General features: G+C 33.7%; 1 protein-coding gene across 1 annotated transcript in view; it reads left to right on the top strand.

The window, feature by feature from the left end:
• The first annotated feature begins 388 nt into the window (after positions 1-388).
• LOC134677402 (uncharacterized) overlaps positions 389-26,434 on the top strand; it is an 84,847-nt gene continuing 58,801 nt past the window's right edge. The window contains exon 1 of the mRNA XM_063535860.1: positions 389-1,148. Coding sequence (XP_063391930.1) covers positions 1,070-1,148 — 79 coding nt within the window. The 5' untranslated portion in view covers positions 389-1,069. The remainder of the gene's footprint in view (positions 1,149-26,434) is intronic.

The following is a 26,434-nucleotide window of genomic DNA, read 5'->3' as shown; positions in this document are numbered from 1 at the left end:
ACACATTTTAAATTAAAGAAATCGCTGACGTGAAAAAATTACATCTCTTACCGTTTCTACGACGGAAAGATTATAAAATAACCTATTTGTGATCAGACGCACATAAGTTTAATTAACCAGTAGATTAAACACTCATTATAAGATTAACTTCAATGTGTTACGTATAAAACGTATCTCTCTCAGATAAATGTACACTTTAATTGCTTCTTCACACAAGATTTCAGCGGTACGTTTAAACCGATCTACGCTGAATGCGAAATCTCTTCCGTCCCTGTCTGTTTGCTTCACACATAGCCTGCAACCCCTACGAAAATGATCTTGCATCCCTATCTCGCAGATCCTCAGCTGGCTGGAGCCAAATCCCTTATGTAAGTCAGTGCTATTCGTCGGGTTGACGGGGCAGTACGCGCGCGACGCGCTGCCTACAATGACGAGATACAATTCTCGATTCCGATTATTAGCGGCCAGTGATGTACAAGGTGATTTCGAACTTATATGACTCGGTATAAAACAGTGATTTGCCATTTATGGTTCGCCGCAAATTTAGCGAAATAGCGTGCCAAAGCGAATTTTCTTTAAAAGTTGCGCGCTAGGATTAAAAGCAGATTTTTCTTGAAGTACGGCGAAAATTTCGGGTGTATAGTACCAGCATTATGCTTAACAAAATAATCCACGCCACGCTCCAGTTGAAGCTGAGTGTTTGGAACGATTTATTTCAAGCAATCCCTTATTTTAAGATAAAATAAAAATAGCTCAGTAACTTAGTGGGATAGAATATATGACGTGACATTCGTTTTAAAGGCTGATAAGTGTCATTCTGTTATTAGTCAACGGGTTAATTACGAACTAGTATAAATGTTGACAGATTTAGTGTCAGAAGGTAGATTTTAAGTGACTATGAGTTGTGACATGACGCCGGGCTCAGCTTAGTCATTAATTAATTTCTAGTAGATGCTTAAAAATAAGACGTCGTTTTAAGGGTGGTGAAATTCGGTGTAAACTAATTAAGTGACAATGACAAGTTAGTGTAATAATGAAATTTAATTAGAAAATAGTGAAAACATTTAAAATGGCTGGAACTATGAAAAGGATAAAAAGGCTTTCATTCTTACTGAATGCTCTGCTTCTGTTCATCTCTATGATATACGGTAAGTGATTCTCATATTTTTACTTTTTTCACAGGCATTTTCTTTTTCCATCAGACTATGGAAACTAAATGTACCTATGAGTAATGTATCTATACCTACATATAAAATATGCAGTACCCTGCATATTTTATATTACACACGTTGGACTTATTTATAAAAATCTAGTTACTTACAATAATATTTTTCCTGATATTTTTAGGATTATTTTAAGCGAGGTATGTAAATTCCAATTAGTGGTGCTCTTTGGAATTTACAATTGTTGTAAAAACTTTGTAATAAATAATAATAGTTTAAGACTACTTTTTAGGGTTTCGTAGTCACCTAGAAACCCTTATAGTTTCGCCATGTCTGTCTGCGATCGTTAGTGCTGGAAAGCTGAAATTTGGCATGGATACATAAATCATGCATTGCGACAGAACGGTAAAATAAAAAGTACAAAAAAAAAATTTTTAGGGTACCTCCCATACAATTTTTTTTTTATTTTTTTTTTCGGCTCTGTCCCAATAGTGTGGGGTATCGTTGGATAGGTCTTTCAAAATAAATAAGGGTCTTCTATAACCATTTTTTGATGTAGTTAATACGAGTATTATCGGAAATATGCGCTTCGAAAGAAAAAAAATAATGTGCCCCCCCCCCTCTAACTTTTGAACCACGGGTCTAAAAAATATAAAAAATCGTGAAACAAGAACTTAATAAATACTTTCAATTAAAACTATAGCGAATATGATCGGTCTAGTCGTTTTTGAGTTATTACAAAAAATCTTCTTTTCTTAGTAAAACGACGCGCGACGTTAGTACAAAGCTCTGCATTAAGGTCTCCTTATGATACTTAGTAATAGCCCCCGTTTGGCCTATTTTGACAGAATGGTAACTACGAAACCCTACACTGAGCATGGCCCGACATGCTCTTGGCCGATTATTTTACTATAACATAAACATGCACCGTACGTACGTACATATGTATGCGTTATTACTATTTTTAACCGAGAAAATTATTAGGTATCTTATTATTTTATACGACAGAAAAAGATGTGATTTTTAGTAAGTCATAAAGCAATAAGTACTTACCCCCTTATTCATAAAAGTTTACGGGCCTGATTTAGTTAAATTATGTTTTATCCCTTTCTTACAAATACATAAGTCAAAATGACAGAGAAGGACAAACGATTATTAGATTTAGTTTAGATTAGTTTTATTTTATTTTAGAATAGTTTGTATTTAGTTTAATTTTAAATTATTTTTATTTATTGTTTTTTAACTTGTTTTTGTACCATATATATGAATAAAGGAAACGATTATTAGCTAATTGAGGTTTGTAGCGCGTTTATGAATAAGAGGGTTGAAACCCCCTAAAACACTAAAGTGTTTAGTAAAACTTGAAATAAAACAAAAAGCAAGCAATGTCTTCTGTCGTAAAATAAAAAAACCCTAAAAGTGACATTCCATTTCCAACTGCAGCTGCAATACTGTTCATTTTACTATGGAAACGCGTCGCACAGCACTGTCAATTTCCATAGTAAAATGAACAGTATTGCAGCTGCAGTTGGAAATGGAATGTCACTCTAATTGTTATGATATGAGGTATGTAGCTATTTTACGTAAGAAAATAGGGGAGAATCGGTAATTTTTACTCAAACATCGATATTATGTTTTTGAAGGCAGTATATTTGTTTTTTACTACTTTTTGTATTCAAATGTATTTGAATACCTATTTCAGATGCATTTAAAAGTTCATCAACCTTATGTGCTATAAAATAGTATAAAAAAATATAAAACTTCGATTTCGCCAAAGAATTGGTTAAATCGTACCATCAACATTAAAATTATACCTACCCATGAAACATTTTGTATGTGTATTAGTTACTGTCATTTTGTATGTGTAAATATCAATATAGGTAGGTATTTATTGCCAGAAAATATAATTGGTCGTATAAATCGTACCTATGCCCGTATTATAATTTAAGCGACAAGCTATGTTTTTTGAAATAATCTACTTACGTATATGAAAATAGGAGTTATGCTCAAATATCTCAATTATGATTTTTTTTTCTATCGTTCGTTTTTAGCCCAATACCACTTCTGTTCTGGTCAGATTATTGGATATCACCATATTACTCGATCATTGTGTAGTGCTTCACATGTAACTAAATAAACCAGTGCTGGTACGATTTAACCTGCGGTATAATCATAGCCGACTCTCCCCTAATAATTTTTCTCTCCCTTTTTTTATTATTAACGTAATAGTCAGCAAACGAGCAGACGAGCCGCCTGATGGGAAGCGCTCATCGTCGCCCATGGACATAAGCAGCACCACAGGAGCCACTTAAGCGTTGCCGACCTTTGAGAACCCTAAATACCCGCTTCTTGAAGAATCTCATGTCACAAATATTACCTTATGATACAAATATTTATTTCAAAAGCAGCGAGAGGCTTTGAATGGATTTTGGAGTACCTACAGTTATAGTTATCTACAAAGAGGCCAATTCAAACAAACATTGTGGTATCAAATGATTTTTAATGTCAGTCGCCCTCGTGCATCTCGCTCGCGCCAATAAATGGACGGATGATTATGATCGAAATGGATGCACGACTGGCTTCACTTAGGGTCGGTTGCACCAAACTGCCGGCCTAGCCAAGGTTACAATCGCTATCGCTTCGACAACGAAAAGCATTATGTCTCTCTATCACTCTTCCATATAAGTGCGACAGTGACAGTTGCGTTTCGATCGCTACGGAGCGTAAGCGATCGGCATCTTGGCTACGCGGCCTGTTCGTATCGTTAAAGAGTTCGCTAAATTTTTATGTATGGAAAGTTTCATAGTAAAGCGCCGGGGCGCACCGGCTGACGTTGATCAGTCTGTCAAATGTGGTTGGTGCAACTGGCCCTTAGATATCATTTTCATGTTACAATGTAAAGTTAAACTCTCATAGCCAATGTTATAATTTTACAATCTTGTTAAAACCTGCCAATTCCCGAAAGTTACAAGTACAAGAAATACAACTCAATTATAAACGTCCCTACATACCCGGGTACCGAGTTTCATGAAGTTCTCAGATAATTTAATTATTTTTCCCGCTTTGTAGGAAATTCGGAGAGTTCGCGCGGATTCAGCGAGTTCTGTGGAATAGTGAATTAATACGTGTTTAATTCAATTTCGCTCTAACTCTGGCTTTTCTATTGTCTTGACATGGCTCGCTTTTGATTTGCTTCGTTTATAATGTTTTGTAATTAGAAACGTGCTTGTTTTACGTAACTGGCAAGAAGGTGGGCTAATCATTTTATTGCATGTAACATACGAACCCTGGTACGAGCTTAAAATACTTCTTGATAACACATACGACTCAATCTTGATTTTTTAATGTTTGCGTACGAAAAGAAAAATATTAGCGTGAAATTAAATAACTTTGTTTCCGGCTGTATTTATGTGAACTTTCAAATAAACCGTTTTTCATACCTATGTAGTGTAAGATCATATAACTTCTTTTTTTTGAAGTGAAACTTCTTTAGCGGCGCTGTGCAATTTTTGAAGTGGGGAAAAATGTTAAACTCGAGACAGCGTAAGACGTAAGCCGTAAGGCGTAACCATCTATTTCTACCGCGCGGCGAAAATGTATGCCTGAGCCTGCTGTTTCGTTTAAGGTTGCCTCCAGAATCTCGCGAACTAAATTGACAGGTCAATGTGCACAAATGATACCACAGTTTGGCCAGTGCTGTACGTATCGATATTTTCAAAAAAGTTTGAATTAGAGAATATCGTGAGAATTCACCGCTAGCGGCGCTACTGTAGCGCGGTCAGTTAAAATGTACATATATCTTTATCTTTAAGTAATTTAAATTACTTTACAATTGTTACTTGGTATTTCGAAAATTGTGCAATTTTATAGTAATAGATACAAGGATATTGGATAAACATATTGTAGTTAATTATATAAATATTTTATTATATTTATTTTATTTTATTTGTTAGGAAAACTTACAGCTACAATAAAGTAAGTAACGTTTTAGCGATTTTAAAGCACAAGTGCTGTTATGTTATGAGGAATTGACAATATAGTATCATCATGGCATCAGCGGTGATAGCTCTGTTAAAAACACTGGTTGAAATCCAGCGTTAGCTGCCGGAGGTCTTGTAATATTTTTTTAACTGATAGGTTAAAGGAGGTTTTTTTATAGCCGTTTGTTTGTGTTAGTAATCGCATTTCTATTTGAATGTAAACTAATACCTACTTTTCTGGTAGCAGGTTTTTTTGTGATTCGTACGTTGATGATATTATATCAAAAGTGCTTAAATGTTAAGTCGACATTTATGTATGCCTCTATATTTCAGATTTTTTGAGAACGAAACTCAATTTCCAATTAGACACACGAAATAGGACGCAAAAGATAACAATATAAATTTTATATAAATAATAGATAATATAATAGAATATATATAGCGAATATCCTACAATGTAATTGTAGTACCTATTGCGAACTTAATATATCTGATAGATATCAGTATTGCGTTGTGACCTAAATAATACAATACTCGTATAACACAAATAAAACAAAATAACACAGCGTAAGCCGAAAAGGAATTATGGGTCATACTGGGCTACCTATGATGCCTAATAAGTATGTACATTCCATAGACTAGGAATCCTCTAGACCGAGTTTAGAGCAATTATTTCATGCCAAAAATGCGGGGGTGCGCGGGACGAGGTGAGCGAAGTCCCGTGCCGTGATTGGTCCGTTCAAAGACACGGACGTCACACAGACACTTTCGACTCGAACATGGAGTAAAATTACCGTATGCGTGGCAGAGGGGATAGCGCATTCCAAACCATTCAATTAGGATCTACTATCGTTCTTTATGACGGACGACGGATTAACAATAGTCACTGCAACAGCATAGGCTTTTCTGATCATATCTTTTTTTTAAACTTTTCAACAAAGATTAGAAAAGTACCTATAGCACCAACTAAATGTGCACAAAATTTTTAGCCCCGCTTTGTAGTGCCTGTAAAGGCCCCGTCTCTACGAAGTAATATCAAAACGTCCCACTTTGTGGCTTGCCATAAGGACGACATTTGATTTTATCTTTATACGAATAACCTGTCAAGGCGTCCTTATGGCAACTTGGCAGGCGACAAAGTGCGACGTTTTGCCGGCCGCGGTCACATATATTATAAGTCAATGGTTTTCAAGCACTAAAAGTAGGCAGGTAGATAGGATTGTTCCTTCAAATGGGACAGGGAAGGAAAACAAGAACTATATGTAAGTAGCTAATATAAATATGCATGTACTATTGTGTCAAAATTATTGGTGAAATTAGTAGAAATTAACCATCAGCTCGAATTAAAGTTAAGATATATGATTAAACTTATAATCTTCATATGTAGCAGGGAATCGAACCATGCGGGTCAAAAACTGAAAAATGACGTTAAAATTTGTGGAAACCTCGACTTGCCGATCTTATCTTATCTTACGAGAAATAAAACTCATTTATTTACACACAAGATTTATAGTAGTACTAAACGAAATTCATAACTACATAGCTTAAATCTTACGAGTATAGGAGTAGATATATATCTCACATTGCTGCCCCAAATACCCGGGTGCTGCGTAACTACTGCGTCTTTATATTTATTAATTAGGTACCTAATACCCAGGAAGTTGCCTGTTACAAAAAATTGTAAATTACCTATATTAAATTTATTGTTCATAATGGAGCCTCCATATTCGTTGCACTTGGTATAAAACTCAAATTTGGTGTGTTTATGAATTGGATCACATTTTATAACAGCAATAAAGGCCAGTGTGAGGCGCCTTTAAAACAGGAAATCATTTTTACAAGAAATTAAGGCTTCACCGAGTCCATGTACTTAGTTGTTGACACATCCTTCGCATTATGAGTGACTAAATGCTATAGTACCTACATATAAAGCTACCTAAACCTTTCACTAAACTGTTTATAACTAGTTGATAAGGGTAGGTAAGTATTATAGAAACTTGTTGAGGCATAATAGGCCTACCATGTGTCGGGGTGTTATTAAACAGCAGGCTAAGTTAGTCTTGTAAAAAGTAAATACATAAGTGCAAACGAAATCACTGATAATAACGCCAAGTAAATTTACATAATAATAAAAACATAGGGATGTATTTTTTACGCTCGACCCCAGAGCGTCGTGCTTTAAGACACTTGGATAGGTCTTTCATCAAAACTGATACATACGGCCGTATTCGAACGATACTTCTATGTACCACTGACAGATCGGTATCGATCGTACCGCCGCAGTGATCTAGAAGCATTTTTCGAATAGATCGATAGTTTTTAACAAGTACTTCTGATCTCGAGTAGGTACCTACCTACTTTGTATGAGATTATACACAAATAGTTTTATTTAAACAAATGCGTTTTGTTTACCTATTGTACGAAACAAATGTGAAGACGGGTCTTAGCAACATAGTAAGAAACTGTAATGACGCTGACAAACTGAAACTTTCCAAGTTAAATTCGAGCTTAATATGTAAAGTGTCACAGAGCAGATTAGCGACGTGCCAAGCACAATGAAATTCCCGCTCGGGTAAGTTTCGGGAACTATTGTTCCAGGATTGGACCATTTCCCCTATTCACCGGCGTATTGTAGGTATAATTATGTATCTGTGACGGACAGTTCTAAGTTCTAATGCGTTATTGTTTTGTTTAAGGTCAGGGTAAGGTCGGGGTACAATTGTTTGAGGAGGATATTTACTTAAATACTTTGTTAATTGAACGTTAAATTAGCAGCTCTATAGAATAATTCAACAATGTAGTTAGACAACAAAGTTTCCGGAGATATTAAGTTTAGAGCAGACGAGTTTAAAGTAACAATTCATCAGTTTTTATTACAATTACGTTACAGACACAATAAAAAAATATAAATATGTTTATTTCGAGTTTCTTGTTGCACCTTTACCTATATGGAAACATCATATGAAATTTAAATATACCTAAATCAATTTATTTGAGAATGCTCTGGTATTCAAAGTCAAAGCACAAAATAAAGTTGGTTCCAAAGGAAAGGTTGGTTCCAAATTTAATTAATTTGTACAAACGTTTGTCAAAAACCTTTTTAAGGGCGCTGAAGCTTTTAATTCCAATTTACAATTCGCTTTTAATTAGAATTTCACCTAAATGTAAACATAAATGAATATTTCGACAGTAAGTTAATATTTATATGCTTATATAATAGACAAAATGTGGTTGGGGTTGAATAAATATTAATTAATATATTTATCATTTTATTAAACACGTTTCATATCATTACCACAATTTCAATTTTAATTAACTTGTCATTTAGTTTTTAATTCACAAATTGCAAACTAAAATTCACACAGTGAAGAAAATAAGTACAGTCTTCATTTAATTGATTCCATTGTGTTACCAAATAGAGTGTTTGTGTTTTAAATTAAGTTCATGTTAAAATAGTAAGAAATATTTTTAACCAAGAAGAATTATTTTTATACAGTATTAAGAATCTCGACGACTTCCACACTAGGCTATGCCTGTGAAGAGTCAGCTACATGCGTAGAGTAACCAAGAAATAGAGAGTGACTTGAAAAATTAGATACAAAGTGCATGCAAACTTACAGCTTTTTAATAATACAATTAATTAATACAGTTTTGAATTAAATAGAAGCAAATGTAAATGATATACTTGTAATACTTGTAATTTTTAAGGTGTCAGAGAATTATCTAAAGTCGCTTCCTATATTTCGGTCATCCTAAAAAAACTATTTACTAATACTTATTAAGTACGTAGGTATATTTATACCTAGGTACTTATGAAGTACCTAGGTATAAATATACCTAGGTGCTTAATAAGTAAAGCATTTGCTAGATGAGTTGAAAGCTTTACAATCATTTATACGGCTACCATCAGTTTGGCATTGACATAAACGCTATCGTGAACGTATTTTACTTTCTATTCATCTCGCTCGTACTGACATATTAGTGTGAAAGAGATATATAGAAAGTAAATTACGTTCACGATAGCGCTTATGTCAATGCCAAACTGATGGTAGCCGTACTAGATTATTTTGCTTTACCTACTATACGGGTAATTATGGATTTCATTATTTTCTAAAAAACTGCTTTGCACAAACATAACTACACAGAATACTTCAAGGAATCACTTTAAATCAAACATAAACGTCATCATATACGTTGCCATAATTTTCATATTAAGTACTTAAATCCATTATTTCACGAGGCAGTTAGGTACTTAGGTGTTACATAAACCAATCAATCGTCTTATCCAACAATCCTAAGCATTTCAGATTAATGAAATTATTACTTGAAGTTACCCACTTAACTATTCGAACGCCTCTTCAAAATGATCACGTCACGACATCGGCACGGGTCTCTATAGAAAGGCCTGTAATAATATCTCACTTCCGGTCATGATTTCGATCGAGCAACCGGCAAATTCGGATTCAGCGGGGTCTAATTAGGTTAAAAAACCCGGTTGCCAAAAAGTAATATGATTTGCCAGTCGAATCAAGAAGGAGAACGATTTTGAATTTTTATGTCTAGTCTATACGGGTAATTATGGATTTCATTATTTTCTAAAAAACTGCTTTGCACAAACATAACTACACAGAATACTTCAAGGAATCACTTTAAATCAAACATAAACGTCATCATATACGTTGCCATAATTTTCATATTAAGTACTTAAATTCATTACTTCACCAGGCAGTTAGGTATTACATAAACCAATCAATCGTCTTATCCAACAATCCTAAGCTTTTCAGATTAATGAAATTATTACTTGAAGTTACCCACTTAACTATTCGAACGCCTCTTCAAAATGATCACGTCACGACATCGGCACGGGTCTCTATAGAAAGGCCTGTAATAATGCAGGTATTAATTTCGAGATTAAACTTAACGTTGAGCTTCATTCTCTCAGGGATTCGCGATACATTGTACAGAAGACTTACGTCATATTCAGTTCCTAAAGCTATTTATCTAAGAGAGGATTTACTTTATGCTTCAAGTCGATGATGTTTGCAACATGGTTATGTTTTATGGCACAATTAAGAATGTAATAACAAGTTGGAAGTTTAATTACTTTTCTTATGTTCATATTACTCGTTTTTATAACTGCCGGCAACAACTCTTCTTATTCTCTCTGAGAAACTTACATACGAAGTGCTTATTTTATACTTTGTAAAGGTAGAGCACTTCACAGGAATAAATAGTAACGAAAGATATTTCAGAGAAAATATATTTTCTCGCTATGTTGATTATTATTTGATGTTTCTAAAAATTGTTCACCAACATAAAAGTCCAGCTCAGACGTCAAAGTAGGTTTTTGACGTTTGAGCTGGACGTTTCGCAATTTATTTCATTCCTGTTTTTAAATATGTATTTTTAGTGGTATATACCTAATAAATATGGTTCACTAGTTTTATTTTTCTTGATAAAGATAATTTTGACATCCTACTACATAGTGTAGGTACGTGAACCCTGAATAAAACATGATATATGTTATCAACGTACCCCTCTTTCATGTAAATGTTAGAAGATATATGGGGCGGCACGTACATTGGGCAAGCATAATGACACATCACAGATTATGATAATTTTGTCCACTCCAGCAGAATATTTCTCATAGGTAGAATATTTTACCAATTTGAGATCCAAAAATACCGTGGGACTAGGTATATTAATGATATATATAAAATATTAAGTACTTAATGAAATTTTTATGTAAAAACTCGTAAATATGTTGGGGTAATTTTAATAATATGTTCTGGCAGAGTTGTCTTTCTCTTTACATATATGAAGTGTGACTTTATTATATTTCAATATATGTAATTATGTAAGTACCTAAAGTATTAAGTGGTTATAAGTTAAGTGTGCGCTCACCAAAAAATATGTATTTTGCATGAAAAAAAAAATCTCGTGTAAGTGAATATTATGTATTCTTATGAGAAATAAAGGTCATTAAATCTAATATTAGTCTATGATACCCAGATAACATAAGAGATGACTCCGTAATTTTCAGCGTTTTCTGCAGGATCTAGTCTTCACGCATGACTTGCGTTCTGCAGTAAAATTGCCATACTACGAAGCTAGGTTGAAAAGCTGATGAAGTTTAATAAAAATGGAAAATTGCATTGACTATTTCGTAATTAAATACAACACATTTATCATAAATTTGTTTTCATCGCTATATATACGAATATAGTTTGTCAAAGGTAACTTGTCACTAAGTCATAGGCAGAGAGAATCAGACTGTCTTTTTCTTATGCTAGTTTTACCGCCCCAAAAAAAAATGTTATTATTTATTTAACTTTATTGTTGATTTGCCAGACTATTGGCATTATTCATAAATGCGCTGGAAGCTATTATTCGTTCATTATCTGGATGTATCATTTTGATATTTTTTATTTGATATTTTGATATTGTGGGTTAAAAACAATGCCTAATCAGATTGCCCTACTTACAAACAAAAGAAATATAAGCCAAGCCGTAAAGCTAACTCGAAAACATGTCCTAGATAATTGTAAATAAAATATACGGCCCGATTCTAACTTTAAGATACGTCAATTCATAGATCTAGAAACGATATGGATTAGATATGTCAGTGTCAAACGAGTGTCAAAATTGACGTTTCTTCAAACAAATACGCCACTTTTGACACTTGTTTGACACTGACGTATCCAATCCATATCGTTTCAATATCTAGTACTTGACGTATCTCATTGTTGGAATACGGCTGATATTTTATGCTAACAACTTTCAAGTTCATTTTATATGCAATTTACTGCCATTTCAGCACTTCTTATATCCAAGTTTTCGATATTAATATGAGTGTTGCCTTTGTTAGAGTCGGTCAGAGTAAAAAAAAATCTTGCCATTTGCACTTGTGCATCTTTCACAGATACTTAGGTATAGCACCTAAATAAACTCTTGTGTCTCTTGTACAGACAAAGATAAAAGAAACATCGTAAGCGAACGTAAATAATGCTAGTGTGTCACACACCAGTCTCTAATAGAATAGAGTAGATATAAAACATGGCCCTCGCTTCAGTGGTCCGTGACGTTTACTTAGGGGAGCCGAACTTGCAAAAAGCTACGATAATAAAGCTGAACGTTGACGCTGCATTACCATACATTACGGTAATTAATCGGTCAAGTAGAAACGTGTGTGGGATGTTATACTGGCGAGGACATGTACATAATAGTCATTCTGCATTTCACATGCATTCTTTGTTTGTTCAGAAAATTTTATGAGTTGGCTGTACGAGTAGTTTGTCTATTTATTTTTAACCAACTTCAAAATTCCAATAGGAAAAGTCTTTCATCTTCTCGGTCGTGTTATTTTTCAAATGTTTGTTCCCTTCGAACTCCGTAATTTTTCAACCGGATTAGAATATAATTTTTTTATTTGAAAGTATATACATACAGATTGGTCCCATTTTTGTCTAAATTCAGTTCTGATGATGGAATATACAAGAAATCGAGGGAACTCCACAAAATAGGCATATATTGATTTTTAAATTTTCATCAGCAGAGCAAAAATTTAAGTACCTATAGACATAAAAAAGTGACATTTGATGAAGTGGAAGTGCTGATGAAGACCACTTACGGAACGAAAGTTTTTTCAGCAAGTTCGACTTTTGAGAAACATTTTTGTCAAGATCGAGTTCTTAAATATGGCGTGTTCCACAAGGGATTGAGGGAACTCCTTAAATCTTCATTCCAAACCCATGAATTTGCATTAACAGTGCTATTTGGTGAAATGGAACTGCTGATGGAAAACCAACAATGAAACTCTTCAACGCCTTAGGGCTAATTGTATTTGTTATGAGATACACTACAGTCGTAAATAATTATAATGATATTTCAAACTGTTTACGGGAATAGATTTTATTATTAATATTATTATACTTCTACGAGTAGATAAATGCTTCATAAAGAAACACGACGTGACTTTAATGACGGTTTATTCTAAACTTAAAACATGATCAAGCGCGAGCGGCATACCCACATATATATACAGGGCGTCCCACGGCTATGCCACATGGAGGGAAAGTACCCTAAATATTGTAGATGGAACATTTTACTGAAAGAAGACATTATTTTAATTTAAAAAACAATTTAAACTGCATTCATAGATTTTTAAATAATTACATGGTTGAACCGGGAATCGAACCGGCACGAGAAAAAAAATCACCCTGTAGCTTTATCATACCGATCGAAAGGCTTGATCATAAGGATTATTTTTTGCTAAATAACATAGTGTCGGAAATAAAAGGAAGCCCATGAATTTTAACATTTTTAATTCAAAATTAATCAATTTAATTTATCAAATGCTCAAAATGTAGTCTCATTCTGTTGAATACAAAGCCGCACTCTTTTGATTATTTCGCTAAATTTCACATCAAATGTTAAAATTCATGGTCTTCCTTTTGTTTCTGACACTATGTTCTTTAGCAAAAAATAATCCTTATGATCAAGCCTTTCGATCGGTATGATAAAGCTACAGGGTGATTTTTTTTCTCGTGCGGCGGGTTCGATTCCCGGTTCAACCATGTAATTATTTAAAAATCTATGAATGCAGTTTAAATTGTTTTTTAAATTAAAATAATGTCTTCTTTCAGTAAAATGTTCCATCTACAATATTTAGGGTACTTTCCCTCCATGTGGCATAGCCGTGGGACGCCCTGTATATAACTAAATACGGCATACATACATGTAGTATTGTGATAGATATACCAGAGTAAGTTTTTTGAATAGTCCGCGCGGTATATAGATAGCAGCAGCCGACTGAGCCCTGTTGTCTGTCTAGTAAATAAAAATATGAATACGAGTTTTTACTCGCTTTTCCTTTTTAACTAAAAAATAATAATCCGATGTAGAGAAGATTCTCGTGAAAACACGCGTTTTACATGCGAGTGAAAACCGCTTCAGGAACTTAAATAACAATAGTGTTCCATTTAATGCACTAACGTCAGCGCTGCCAGGCGCAGAGTGCATAAAGGAGACAAACCTACGGCAGGGCAGCTATTCCTCCTAAATTTATTTCGTACAATGGCAGCGATCACAAAGACCAGCGGCAGCGACTTACGGCGGTGGCCTTTTTGTGAAGTCAGTGAAGTTAAGAATATAGATACGTTAGAGTTGATTTCCTTTTATATACCTATCATAATACATTATAAATTATAATAGTTGTTAGGGCAAAATAATACAGAATTATATACATTTATATGACATTTATTTCAGTTTCTACTTAAAATCGTTTTTTTTTTACGTTTTAACTAAAACAATTTAATTTGTGTCCTCATAGTATTTAAACCTTTATCTCCTGGTAAAAACTCAACCCTTATTCCTGTTCTACATTGATTTCTGATTCACAAATTTGTTCTGGTTTACAATGCTCTATAATATTTTTTCTTATAATATGTGTGTAGCTAAAGCAATATAAATCTAACATTATATAACTAGGCATTAAACCCTTTACGGCTGATTCATTTTAGAGCCAATTTATGATGTAATTACAAGTGAAAACATTAAACAACTCCACACAGATTATAGGTAGAAACATTAAAATAGAGAGTATCCCAAATCCACAGTATAGGAAACCCGTTTTGTTGGACATTAACAAAACATACGACCTTACACGTCCTCATTCTCGAGTCCGTCCCACGTAGAAAAGGGTCTTTCTGAGGAACGGATCATAGAATGGAAACCGTGCGACTAATTGTCTCAGTCTAATGCACCCCCGCAGCTTCCGTCTTAGTTCCGCCTTCATTGTCCCGTTTGTTTCTCTTTCTTTCATTTCCGTTCCTTTGTTTTCACTCTCTGTCCCTTATTTACCATTTTTCAGTTTCATTAAAAAACTGCTCTTCATTTTCTGTTTCTTTCCGAAGAATAGGTGCAATTTAGTATTCTGCAAACTATAATGTTGACTAGAATTTTAAATAACTTCTAAAAATACATTTTTATAGTCTGTCAACACCAAATGTATTAATTTGGTTTAATTTGAAAGTGTTGGATTTTATTATATAGGTACCGCTTTTAGTATTCCGTCAAATGAAAGTATAAATACGGTGCTTTAATTTCTTAGCTCACGCATCATGCCTTCGCAATCTAAGTTTAGACACTGAAATCTTAATTTTCTTTCATTCTTAAGTCATTAAGACTTAATTTTTGGAAGACAAACATTTAAAGTTCTTTTTGAAGCTCAAAGGATCAAAAATAACATACTAATCAAAGCGGGAATTCAACCGCACCGGGGCAAAACGTCGTACGGTTTAATAGGAGGCAACGAAACTAAATTAATGGACCACTAAATTACTTTTAAATAACGAATGAATTACTTTATTTTGTGTTGTTATGACTGTTAGGTACGCTTTATGTATGAATTTATATTTTGCCCTTTAATACGAATTACAAGACGAGTTAAAAAAAACGGATAAGCGCAGAAACAAGAATAATACCTATTGGGTTCAACTTGCTTAACGGTAACATTTAATTTCTCAAATAGGTTTCATTACATTCATCAATGTTAAGAAAAAAATAAGGTATTTTTGTAAATACTTAACACAAAATAATCACTGCAAATAAATGCCACTCGATCCCATATCTACCAAGAATCAAAACCCTCATCTCATAACCAAGAATTAAATATATGGTGCCAAATTGGCTAAAAATAAAATAAATAACAAAGATTCCATGAGTAGGTACATTTAGATCCGGAAAGTAAATACTTAGATTTTTAGTTATTCAAATATCAGTAAACCGAATCTAAATCTAGAAATTTAAATTTAGCTATAGGTAGGATACATTATCAATTTTTAGCGTAGTTCACCCGGGTGGCTCTATAAATACCTCCACCTTGTATAATAAATACCTTCTTGGTGATAAATCATTTCAAAACGCGGCCAACATATAATCAATAAAAGACTGATAGGTTTCTTCAACGTAGAGTATAATAAATGTCATTTTTCACAGCTTTACCAAATGCCTTGCACAATTAGGATAAAGTCACAATGGTGGTTAAGCAATTTTTGTGTAAATCTAATGTAGTGTTAACGGGTCCGGACGGAGCTCCGCGCAGGACAATGGATAATGTGGAAGGAACAAGTGAATGAGAGATATCCTATGATTTTTTATTTTAAATGAGTTGTATACTGGTATTGGGCACGAAAACAGGGTCTAAGAAAGTTTTTAAGGACCTAAGTTATACTTAAAAAAATATATTGTTTTCGAAAGAGAAGAATACATATTATATTTATTTAGTTGCAATTTAGTCAATTTCATTAGAATTAATATTAAAAACCGGTTTTGCTATCTGTGAAACAATTCCATTATTTAGTTACTTCGCAGAGTCTTGACATTTCTAAAGCTTTCGATAAGGTTTGGCACAATAGCCTCATGACTCATGAGCAAGTTTTCCATGTAAGCGCTCATTCGGTCTGTGCACTTTGATCTCTGATTTCTTGTGGAAATTTTCGTCAACGCGTTTCCGTCATATCCTACCTAAGTGTGTATTAATACACCTATTATACACCTCCATATATTTGACTATTATGCGTGGTGGGGTGTATATTGATTACTTAGTTACATCTTGTTTGTGAAACATGGTACAAATGCATTTAAGAAACTACGCAAGGACGTATTGATATTTTACCTAAAGTATAGATGATCAGGTATATTCTGTTTACCTAGTCTAAGGTACAAGGCAAACAATCAAGCGTTGCGGTCACTAATGAACGGACGCTTGTGGATAGAGGCTAGCCACCGCTTCCATCGGCAGCTTTAGCTTTAAAGCTTAAGATAACCGGGAGCGCAACTCTGAATTGTTATTACTTAGAATACCAATGACGCCTTGCCCACAAAATCGTTCATTTCGTCGTTCATTTGTTTTGGCTCATATTTGTATTTAAGTACTTAGATTAAACACTTTCATTCATAATATAATTTCATTGTTTTTTTTTTCATAAAATGTTCATCATCATCTTAGCCATAAGACGTCCACTGCTGACATAGGCCTCCCCCTTTGTATATAGAACTACAAAACTATGTCAAGAGCATAAGCCAGTCTGTGCTAAGTTAGAACCTTTACCTAAGTAAGCAGCTATTACTGAAATGGTTGTCTAATGGCTCTACCTCTCGCATTACGTCCTAAGTTTATATGTTTACCCTCATGGGGAAATACATCCCTGCCTCACATAAATCAGGCATAACCCATACGTTACGACAAATCGGCGAAGTGAAGTCATATTTCAACGTCACCGGTTGACTCAGAACTAATTACGAACATTAGTTATTATAAGTTGTGAACTTCGTGCAGTTTGCGCAGTGGTTTTTAATGACAACCAGTGACCAACTTGGCTTGGCTCTGTGGTTGAATTTGGTGTTTAACACTGTTTTCATAATGTACCTTTAATAAATATGAGGGTACAGGATGTTTACACGCTGACGTGTTTTTTTTATATATTTTACAATATCATATTTTTTACAAATGTCAAAATATTTTTGGTTTTCTGTTTAGTACTAAATAGTTAAATGTGACGTCCCAGGAGTAAAGGTACCTTATGGCGGTTGGCGCTTACGTTATTATTAACGCCGCTCCAATATTATTGCGGCGCTATGCGACGTAAGCGCTAGCCGCCATAAAGTACCTTTTGCCGTGGAATGTCACAAATGTACAGTGATTAAGGGTACTTTCTATGACAATAATAATTTTACCATACCAGCTTAATAAATATTCCACTTTGTGAAACTTTTTACTTTTTAGAATCACTCGCTCGGAAATGCACATTTTTACCCTTTTGCATGTAATAGAAAACTATTCCTCGATTCTGTACGCTTAAAGTACAACCAGCAATAAATTTAAATTTGATGATAATGGCGAATTTCAGAGCTTAGATAATAATATGGATATCAGAATGAATCAACAATGATTGATAACGATAGTGTGTAAAACAATCATGGGAATACCTATGAAATATTATAAAAACTTTTAAAAATCATGACTAAATAAATAGTACCTAGGTATAAAAATATTTATATTTCATGTTTAAAAATCTAGTCACGTCATAAACACATTGTTTTGATTGTCTCTCACTCACACCAATAATCGTCGCTTTTCACGGAATTCACATCACCGTCTATTGTTAGCAAAATTCAATTTCGCAAAAAAAAATCCACGTGAACGATAACCCGATAGCCGGCTTCTCTTTTTGTTTGAAAGCCACTCACCGGTTCACAGAAAAAAACATTTATCGTCAAATTGAATTTCGCTTGTACCTTTATGTACATTTTGTTGTGTCAAAATCTCTAACAAGTATCAAACATACATACATACAAATACATACATGAGTTCGGTACCGTCCCCATCATTCATAGAGTTTCTTTATAGACACTACTTGTCAATAGTTCTCTACCATTGCCAACTCTAATAGCTTCAAAAAATATCTCTCTCTATACCTATGCAAAACATAGAGTGAAGGAGATACTTCTGAAATAGTTATTTACAGTACATATGGTCTTATTTTCCCGCACTAGTGCGTAAAATAGCACTTTTCTTGCGTATGTCAAAAGTTTAAAGGGCCATATGTACTGTAAATCGTTGTACGATACACGTGCGAATAGGTAACGCACTTGTATCGTAAATAACTATTACGATACAAGTACGGAAAAGAGGAAATTCGAAACAAGTGGCGTTAAATTAAAACACGACCGAAGGCAGTGTTTTAAATCGACACGAGTTGCGAATTACCTATTCGCACGTGTATCGTACAACGTTTTACAGTACATAGCGCACACACACAGTACATAGTACAGTACACAGCTATGGACCTTTAAACTTTTGACATAAGTGCTATTTCACGCACTAGTGCAGGAAAATAGGACCATATGTACTATAATAGTACATTTCGATGCTAGTGCGGAAGGTATGTCATTACTTCACGAGTACCGAGATATCTTGCCACGAGCCGCAGGCGAGTGGCAAGACTCGGGACGAGTGAAGAATGACATTTCCGCACGTGTATCGAACGACGTTTTTTAATACAGTTGCGAAAAAATAAGAAAAACATTGTTAATCGTACACTAAACAAAAGTGGTAACAGTGACAGCTCGGTTAGACGTCGTCTTTAAGTATATTATATCTATGGGCGTTTGGCAGCTATTCCGTTCCATTCAGTCAACTTATTAAGAACGGAATTTTCAATATTGAATATTAAAAAATAAACGTGTTATAATGATGAAGAGGTAAGTAAAAATATGAAATATGTAATATTTTTCGTATTCTTACATTAACGGTAGGTTTTTATGCTGATTACGACGTTTAAAGGAAACTAATATTAACACTCATCAATAAGTAGTCGTGAATTGGAACAAGTATAAATTTAAAAAAATTGGAAAAGTAAAAAGCACTAGTTCGAGATAACCAACTTTCCGCACGCTAAACAGCTACGTAAAGTAGCACTTTTTGAGCAACTTTTAATATTAGTTTCCTTTAAACGTCGTAATCAGCATAAAAACCTACCGTTAATGTAAGAATACGAAAAATATTACATATTTCATATTTAATTACTTACCTCTTCATCATTATAACACGTTTATTTTTTAATATTCAATATTGAAAATTCCGTTCTTAATAAGTTGACTGAATGGAACGGAATAGCTGCCAAACGCCCATAGATATAATATACTTAAAGACGACGTCTAACCGAGCTGTCACTGTTACCACTTTTGTTTAGTGTACGATTAACAATGTTTTTCTTATTTTTTCGCAACTGTATTAAAAAACGTCGTTCGATACACGTGCGGAAATGTCATTCTTCACTCGTCCCGAGTCTTGCCACTCGCCTGCGGCTCGTGGCAAGATATCTCGGTACTCGTGAAGTAATGACATACCTTCCGCACTGGCATCGAAATGTACTATTGCATAGGTTACATAGTAAATTCAGACGAACAAAAACATTCGCCGCGTTTATTCGCTAATATTGTAGTTGACTGTACTTTGCATCATAATATATGAAATCATAAGTTGCAGTTTTTGCGAGAAACAACCATTTGATGAAATGTTTCCACTTCCATGATTTCTCGTACCTCCCCCGTGCGTTTCTCTCAGATAAAATCATAATTTGAACTGAGAGCCCAAAGTGAATAATAGATTCTTTATCCAATATCTGAATAAATACTTCAGCTTTTTGTGCTGCAATCATTGTAGCCAATCGTATTAACCTATCACTATTCGTAAGTCAAATGTTATCATAATTTATGTTATGTAACTCGAAGAAAATCTATTCCCAAGGCAATCTTAGAACGATATGGGTGGTGTTACATATTCAGTGCTCCTCGCTTTATGCCCAAAGGAAGCCGTATAATAAGAAATGTGAATGTAAAGAGAATATGTAAAAAATGGGAGGACAGTCGTCAATGCATAGTTAACTTTTACTTCTTTACATACTTATTTAATAATAAAAGAAAAACGCATGCAATTGCAACGGTATGTACAGAAAATTTAGAATTTAAAACCGTAAAGTTTTAAACAAATCGAGTGTAAAACTTGATTTGTTTTCAATAACAAATATTTTGATGAATTGCCGATAGTTCCGATCTAAAAACAGCGATTTTCTACCTTATTGTTATAGATTTACAGGTAAAGTAAATGTTTCAGAAATTTCGCCAAATTCATCGTTGTTCGCAAAATAGTGTGCTAAAAGCAGAAAAAGGTTCTGAATGCATAAGTGCTGCTAGTTGCGTCCGTGACCTCAAAGTCTAGACGTCTGGGTTAATCCAAATGTACTATCTAACTGTTGATGTTGATATGTAAATCCACAAACAAAATTATACTGTAAGTATTAAAGCTGAACAACGTTACCTTCATCTCTCCCTTTTTCTTCTATACCTTTATGATTTAAAATATCCCTAAATATAAAATCATATCAATAAAAACCTAAAAACTTTTACCTGCGAGATATACTGGTTAGAATTTACAACATCCGTCCCAGTGATAACATTAAACATATAATGATAGTTTCCAACAAGGTGGACCGAGTTTGTTGTTTGCGACGAACAAGTTTTGTTCCTAGAATTGTCTAAAGTATATTTACCTTTTTACATTTATCTAGTGGTGGAACTGAAGGAACCCTAATATTACAAGGTATCTTCTTTCTAGAAAAATCATGTTATTTATAAGTAAAAAATAACAGTGTGTCGTATTTGTCTGTGTAGGGTGTCATTTTCTATGTATTTGTGTCGTCATTACAGATTGGATTTTGTATGTACGAGTAAGTGTGTGAGAAGTGCGACTGTGTGCACCTTTCCCCCGCAAAAAATGGCAGAAAGATTTGTACGGTAAGATATCGCTTGGGCCCCTCCCTTCCGACGTGTCGGAAGCCGGTATTGCTCGAAGGGTAAAGCTAAGATTTATTACTGACAGTGACTGGACTACAAAATCATCGGATAGGTATATAAATTGCAGTCCGGGTCGGGTTGCAGTCCTTCTGACCCTTAATGACTTATATGCCGTTATCCAAGTAATTATTATAATAAATAATAATATAATATGAAAATATTTTCTTTAAATAGGTGTTTGTAGCTGAATAACACAAAAATACTGAACGGTATATAAAAGCATACAATTATACTTACAGGTCGAATGAATTGATGTTTGCGCTCGATAAACAATCACAATACCACCCCTGCACCCTATAATCCTCGACCGACGCCTTAAATTATCACGCTAAACGTTGTTTCAGATTTTTCTTCACGGAACCTTTTAAGAGGATTTCACAGCTCCGGTGAATTTCTAATTATCGGCTTTTAGCTGCGTTAATGATAAAAACGACGGGTGATTAAGGCGTATTTTTTGCGTTTAAAAAATAGATCACGTGCCAATGTCCGTATAAAGTATAATAAGCAAGGTCTGCCTTTTTAGTTAGTTAACAATAAAGTTCAGGTTAGTTAGTTAACAAATAAGTTCAAGTTGGTTAACAATGTCGACGATGGTACTCCTACTAAAACTTGCTATCTGTTTTTCAGTTAGTTTTTTTTTAAAGAATATCTTACACCATATTAAATGTCAGTCATAAACTGCCGTATTCGAACTTCAAGATATTCACAAGAGACGACACGTACTAGATTCATTCTAGATACGTTATAGTTTAGATATCAACTAGTTCTCTTTTGCAGCGCAATTTGGGCAAACAATGTTACTTTTACGTTAGATAGAGTAAGATATCTATTAGATGTGAATTGGATCTCTAAGTCATATCCTGTGGAAATCGTTCAAGAGTATCTCCAGAATCGCGCACATGTCAAATTTGACAGGTTAGATCTAAAGCATATCGTTATCGTATCTTGGTGATGTTTAAAAGATATCTATTTCAAAATCCGAATCGGGCCCAAAGTAACGGCGAGTTTATCTTCTTTTATAACATGTCAACTGATTTTAAGGTTATCTGCAATGAGAAATAGTGCTTAGGTTTAATATGTCAAAGCAGTTTCATAGTTTTAAAATGCACACAATGCAATGTTTTAGGTTTTTTTGATTTTGTAATTTTAATGAGTCAGACCAAGAAAAGTCTGCAGCGATTTTGATAGCCCACGCAGTGAAAGTATTATTTATACGTCATAATTTCATAGAAGTTTGACGTTTTCTCTACCTAACGTCTAATTTTAAGTTCGTTAAACAGTCTTATTAAGACAAAATGGCAATAAACTAAGTTACAAAAATAAATTGTGTATCAAGCAGAAACTTCTGCGAACAATGCTATTCATAAAACAGTGAGTTCTAATTTGGAACCAAGTTACGTTAGATATTAATCCAGATTTATCTCTTTTTTGATGTACTTACATACTTTATTACCTATAATTTGCTTTTGTCAGATATTTCTTCAAAGGACACGTAGGCAACTAGCAAAATTTTGAGGCTTATTATAGGTATTAGGCTTATTTATTCCTTAACCAATGAAGCTATATATACCGTATGTGGGTTGATAAAATATTTTTGTATACGTAATTGCTACGAATCAACATAACTCTTGAATGAGTTGAGGTCGATCACTAGTAGCAAGATACATCAATGTATTTTTATTACGATTTTAATTTTCTATTCAGTAAAGAGTAACAATAAACAATCATGAAGTTACGAAGGAAGTCCTTAAACTAAAAGTATGCTCACGCGCACTAGGGACTGCATACTTTTTCAACAGCATGCGCTAAACTTTGCTGGCGTTCAGTTGAGACCGTCAGGAATGTCGGGGGACTTATTAACGCATTCCCTGGCGCCGTGATTCACCGACATATTTCAAACGCTTCTCTTTGCCCAAATGATAAGAGACAGACGGTGTGCTAAAACTAATTTATGTTGTTATATTTGGCGGTCAACAATACGTATTTTTAGTTCTTAATCAATAAGTTATTACATATAATGAAGATATAACTTGATTCCATGAAATTATATAAAAAAAGACTTAACAACAGAATATAAATGAATTATGTACCTATATTTACTTTTCATAGCTTTAACAAGAATGAATTAATTTTAATCTTAATTTATTAAGAAGTTAACTCAATTTACTGATACGGACACGGAGTGCTCTATTGTACATTTTCAGTCATTATTTTTAACTTAACTATATGAAATAAAATAATCATGAATTTATAAATAAAACAATTGCTTGTGGAAAACAGACCACACCGCTGTCTACGCCGCAGGTCCCAACTAATAACTAGTGTCACTACTTTAAACCACATGATACACATAAGCTACATGTAATAATATTACAATTTCTAGTTAAATTTAGTTATTTTATAGAGCAAAATATTATAGAAGCGTAGTAAATTAATTAATCCTTTAATCACAGATGAAATATCGGCTATGATTCAGCTTGAAGTAAATCGCTATCGCTTATCTCATAGACCTAAATCATATTCAGAGTCCACACTCCTACTTATGCAGAAACGCTTTTTACGGTTTAAAAACAGACATTATGATTTGTGGCGGTTTTACGGAGGTATTATGAATATTTCAGAATAAAGCCGTACATACTTGACTGGCTGGAATTTTTCAAATGCCCTTTGTGTTTAGCTTTAACAAGTTCATTGTGCGCGGCTCAACTTTTGTAACTTTAAAAAATTACACCATGGAATGTGTTTTAATGAAAAATGATACAGAAGGATTAACAAACCTTTGCCTCTGACGAAATAATCTAGTTGATTATGAAAACAAGAGTTATTCAGTTACACTGAAAGAATTTTTTAGTTGGTTTTACCATATTTCAACAAAATTTATGGGTTAATATAGCACCTACCCTTGAGTTTTGTTGAATCAACAAAAACTGTATTGTTGATCAGTTACGGTAACTTCAACTTATTGCATATTTGTTGATTCAACATTTCAATATAATGGTAAAATTAACCCTCTAACAAGGGGTTGATATAGCACCAACCCTTCGATTTTTAGTTGTTTTTACAAGTAGCACAATGGTTAATTTAACCGTCTAGCAAACTATTAATTCATTACTTAACCTTTACATTTTTGTTAGTTTTACTAGTTTGCACTTGGTGCAAACCTGTAAAAACAACAAACCATGACAGTAAAATTAACTCTCTAACAAGGTTTGGTTTAACGCACTTGAAATGTTAAAAACACAAGTATGTTTGTGTTGAACCTACTTACTTTCAATGGTTAGTTTTACTAGTTTGCACTTGGTGCAAACCTGTAAAAACAACAAACCATGACAGTAAAATTAACTCTCTAACAAGGTTTGGTTTAACGTACTTGAAATGTTAAAAATACAAGTATGTTAGTGTTGAATCTATTTACTTTCAATGGTTAGTTTTACTAGTTTGCACTTGGTGCAAACCTGTAAAAATAACAAACCATGTCAGTAAAATCTACGTGTTTTTAATGTTAGATTAACCCTTTTACTCAAGGTTGTGTTAACCGAGTTACTATATTGGATCAACTCTTACTATATTGTTGGCTCAACCCAATATATTTTAAATACAGCCAACAAAATCGTGGTGTTGATTCAATCAATGTTTTGGTGTTGAATTTACCTGATTTATAGGTTAAATGTACTTTCAAAAAGAGGTAGGGTTAACAGTCCTGCACTGTTGAAACAACTTTGGCTGTAATAGTTAGGTCTACATGTATGTTTTGTTGAATTAACCTCGATTAAATAATAAAACTAACAGTGTATTTTTGTTGAGGCAATAAGTGTCTTGGTGTTGTATTAACCTAGAATCAATAGTATTTTCAACAAAGCAGTTTTGTTGTGTCAACATATACTAATTTTATTGGGAATACTCAAAATTTTTTGTAGTATCAACCTAGATAAAATAGTATTTTCAACAAAACAGTTTTGTTATGTCAATGAGTGCGTTAGTGTTAAAAATACCTAATCTTAATGTTGAATTAACCTTTAAAGCATAGGTTGGGTTGACTTCGATTAAATGGTAATTTTAACAAACTCGTTGTGTTGATTCAATCAAATGTATTGATGTTGATATTACCCGCTTTAAAGGTTAAATGTACTTAAAAAAAAGGGTAGGGTTAACAGTCCTGCAATGTTGAACCAACTTATCTTGTAATAGTTAGATCTACATGTATGTTTTGTTAAATTAACCTCAATTAAATTATAAAATTAACAGTGTAGTTTTGTTGAGGCAATAAGTGTCTTGGTGTTGTATTAACCTAGAATCAATAGTATTTTCAACAAAGCAGTTTTGTTGTGTCAACATATACTAATTTTATTGGGAATACTCAAAATGTTTTGTAGTATCAACCGAGATAAAATAGTATTTTCAACAAAACAGTTCTGTAGTATCAATAAGTGCGTTTGTGTTGCATCTATCTGATAAAATACTGTTGAATCAACCTTTCGAAGTAGAGGTTGGCTCAACACGAGCTACAATGTTGAATCAACTTTCGCTTTAGTTGTTAGGACTACAACTTGTTTTTAGCGGAAGTTGATTCAACACTGTAGCTCGTGTTGAGCCAACCTTTACTTCGAAAGGTTGATTCAAGGCCTTTTTTATCTGTGGAGCCTAGTACGCTAAATTGTATGTCTGACATAAAGCATTCGTCCCTTTCTGGCAAATATGCGAGTGGAGAGGACTAATGCTTTACGTCGGACATAAAACCTAACAGACTAGGGGAGCAGGTACATAATATGCAACACAAATGCAAACTTGATACAGCAAAACTGTTGTATTGACAATACTATTATGTCTAGGTTGTTAATACTAGGTACAATACAAAACATTTAGTGTTCGCAA

This window comes from Cydia fagiglandana, chromosome 2 (genome assembly GCF_963556715.1).
Source record: "Cydia fagiglandana chromosome 2, ilCydFagi1.1, whole genome shotgun sequence".
Classification (NCBI taxonomy): Eukaryota; Metazoa; Arthropoda; class Insecta; order Lepidoptera; family Tortricidae; genus Cydia; species Cydia fagiglandana.
The sequence above is the reverse complement of the archived record's forward strand: the minus strand, read 5'-3'. Positions and strand labels throughout refer to the sequence as shown.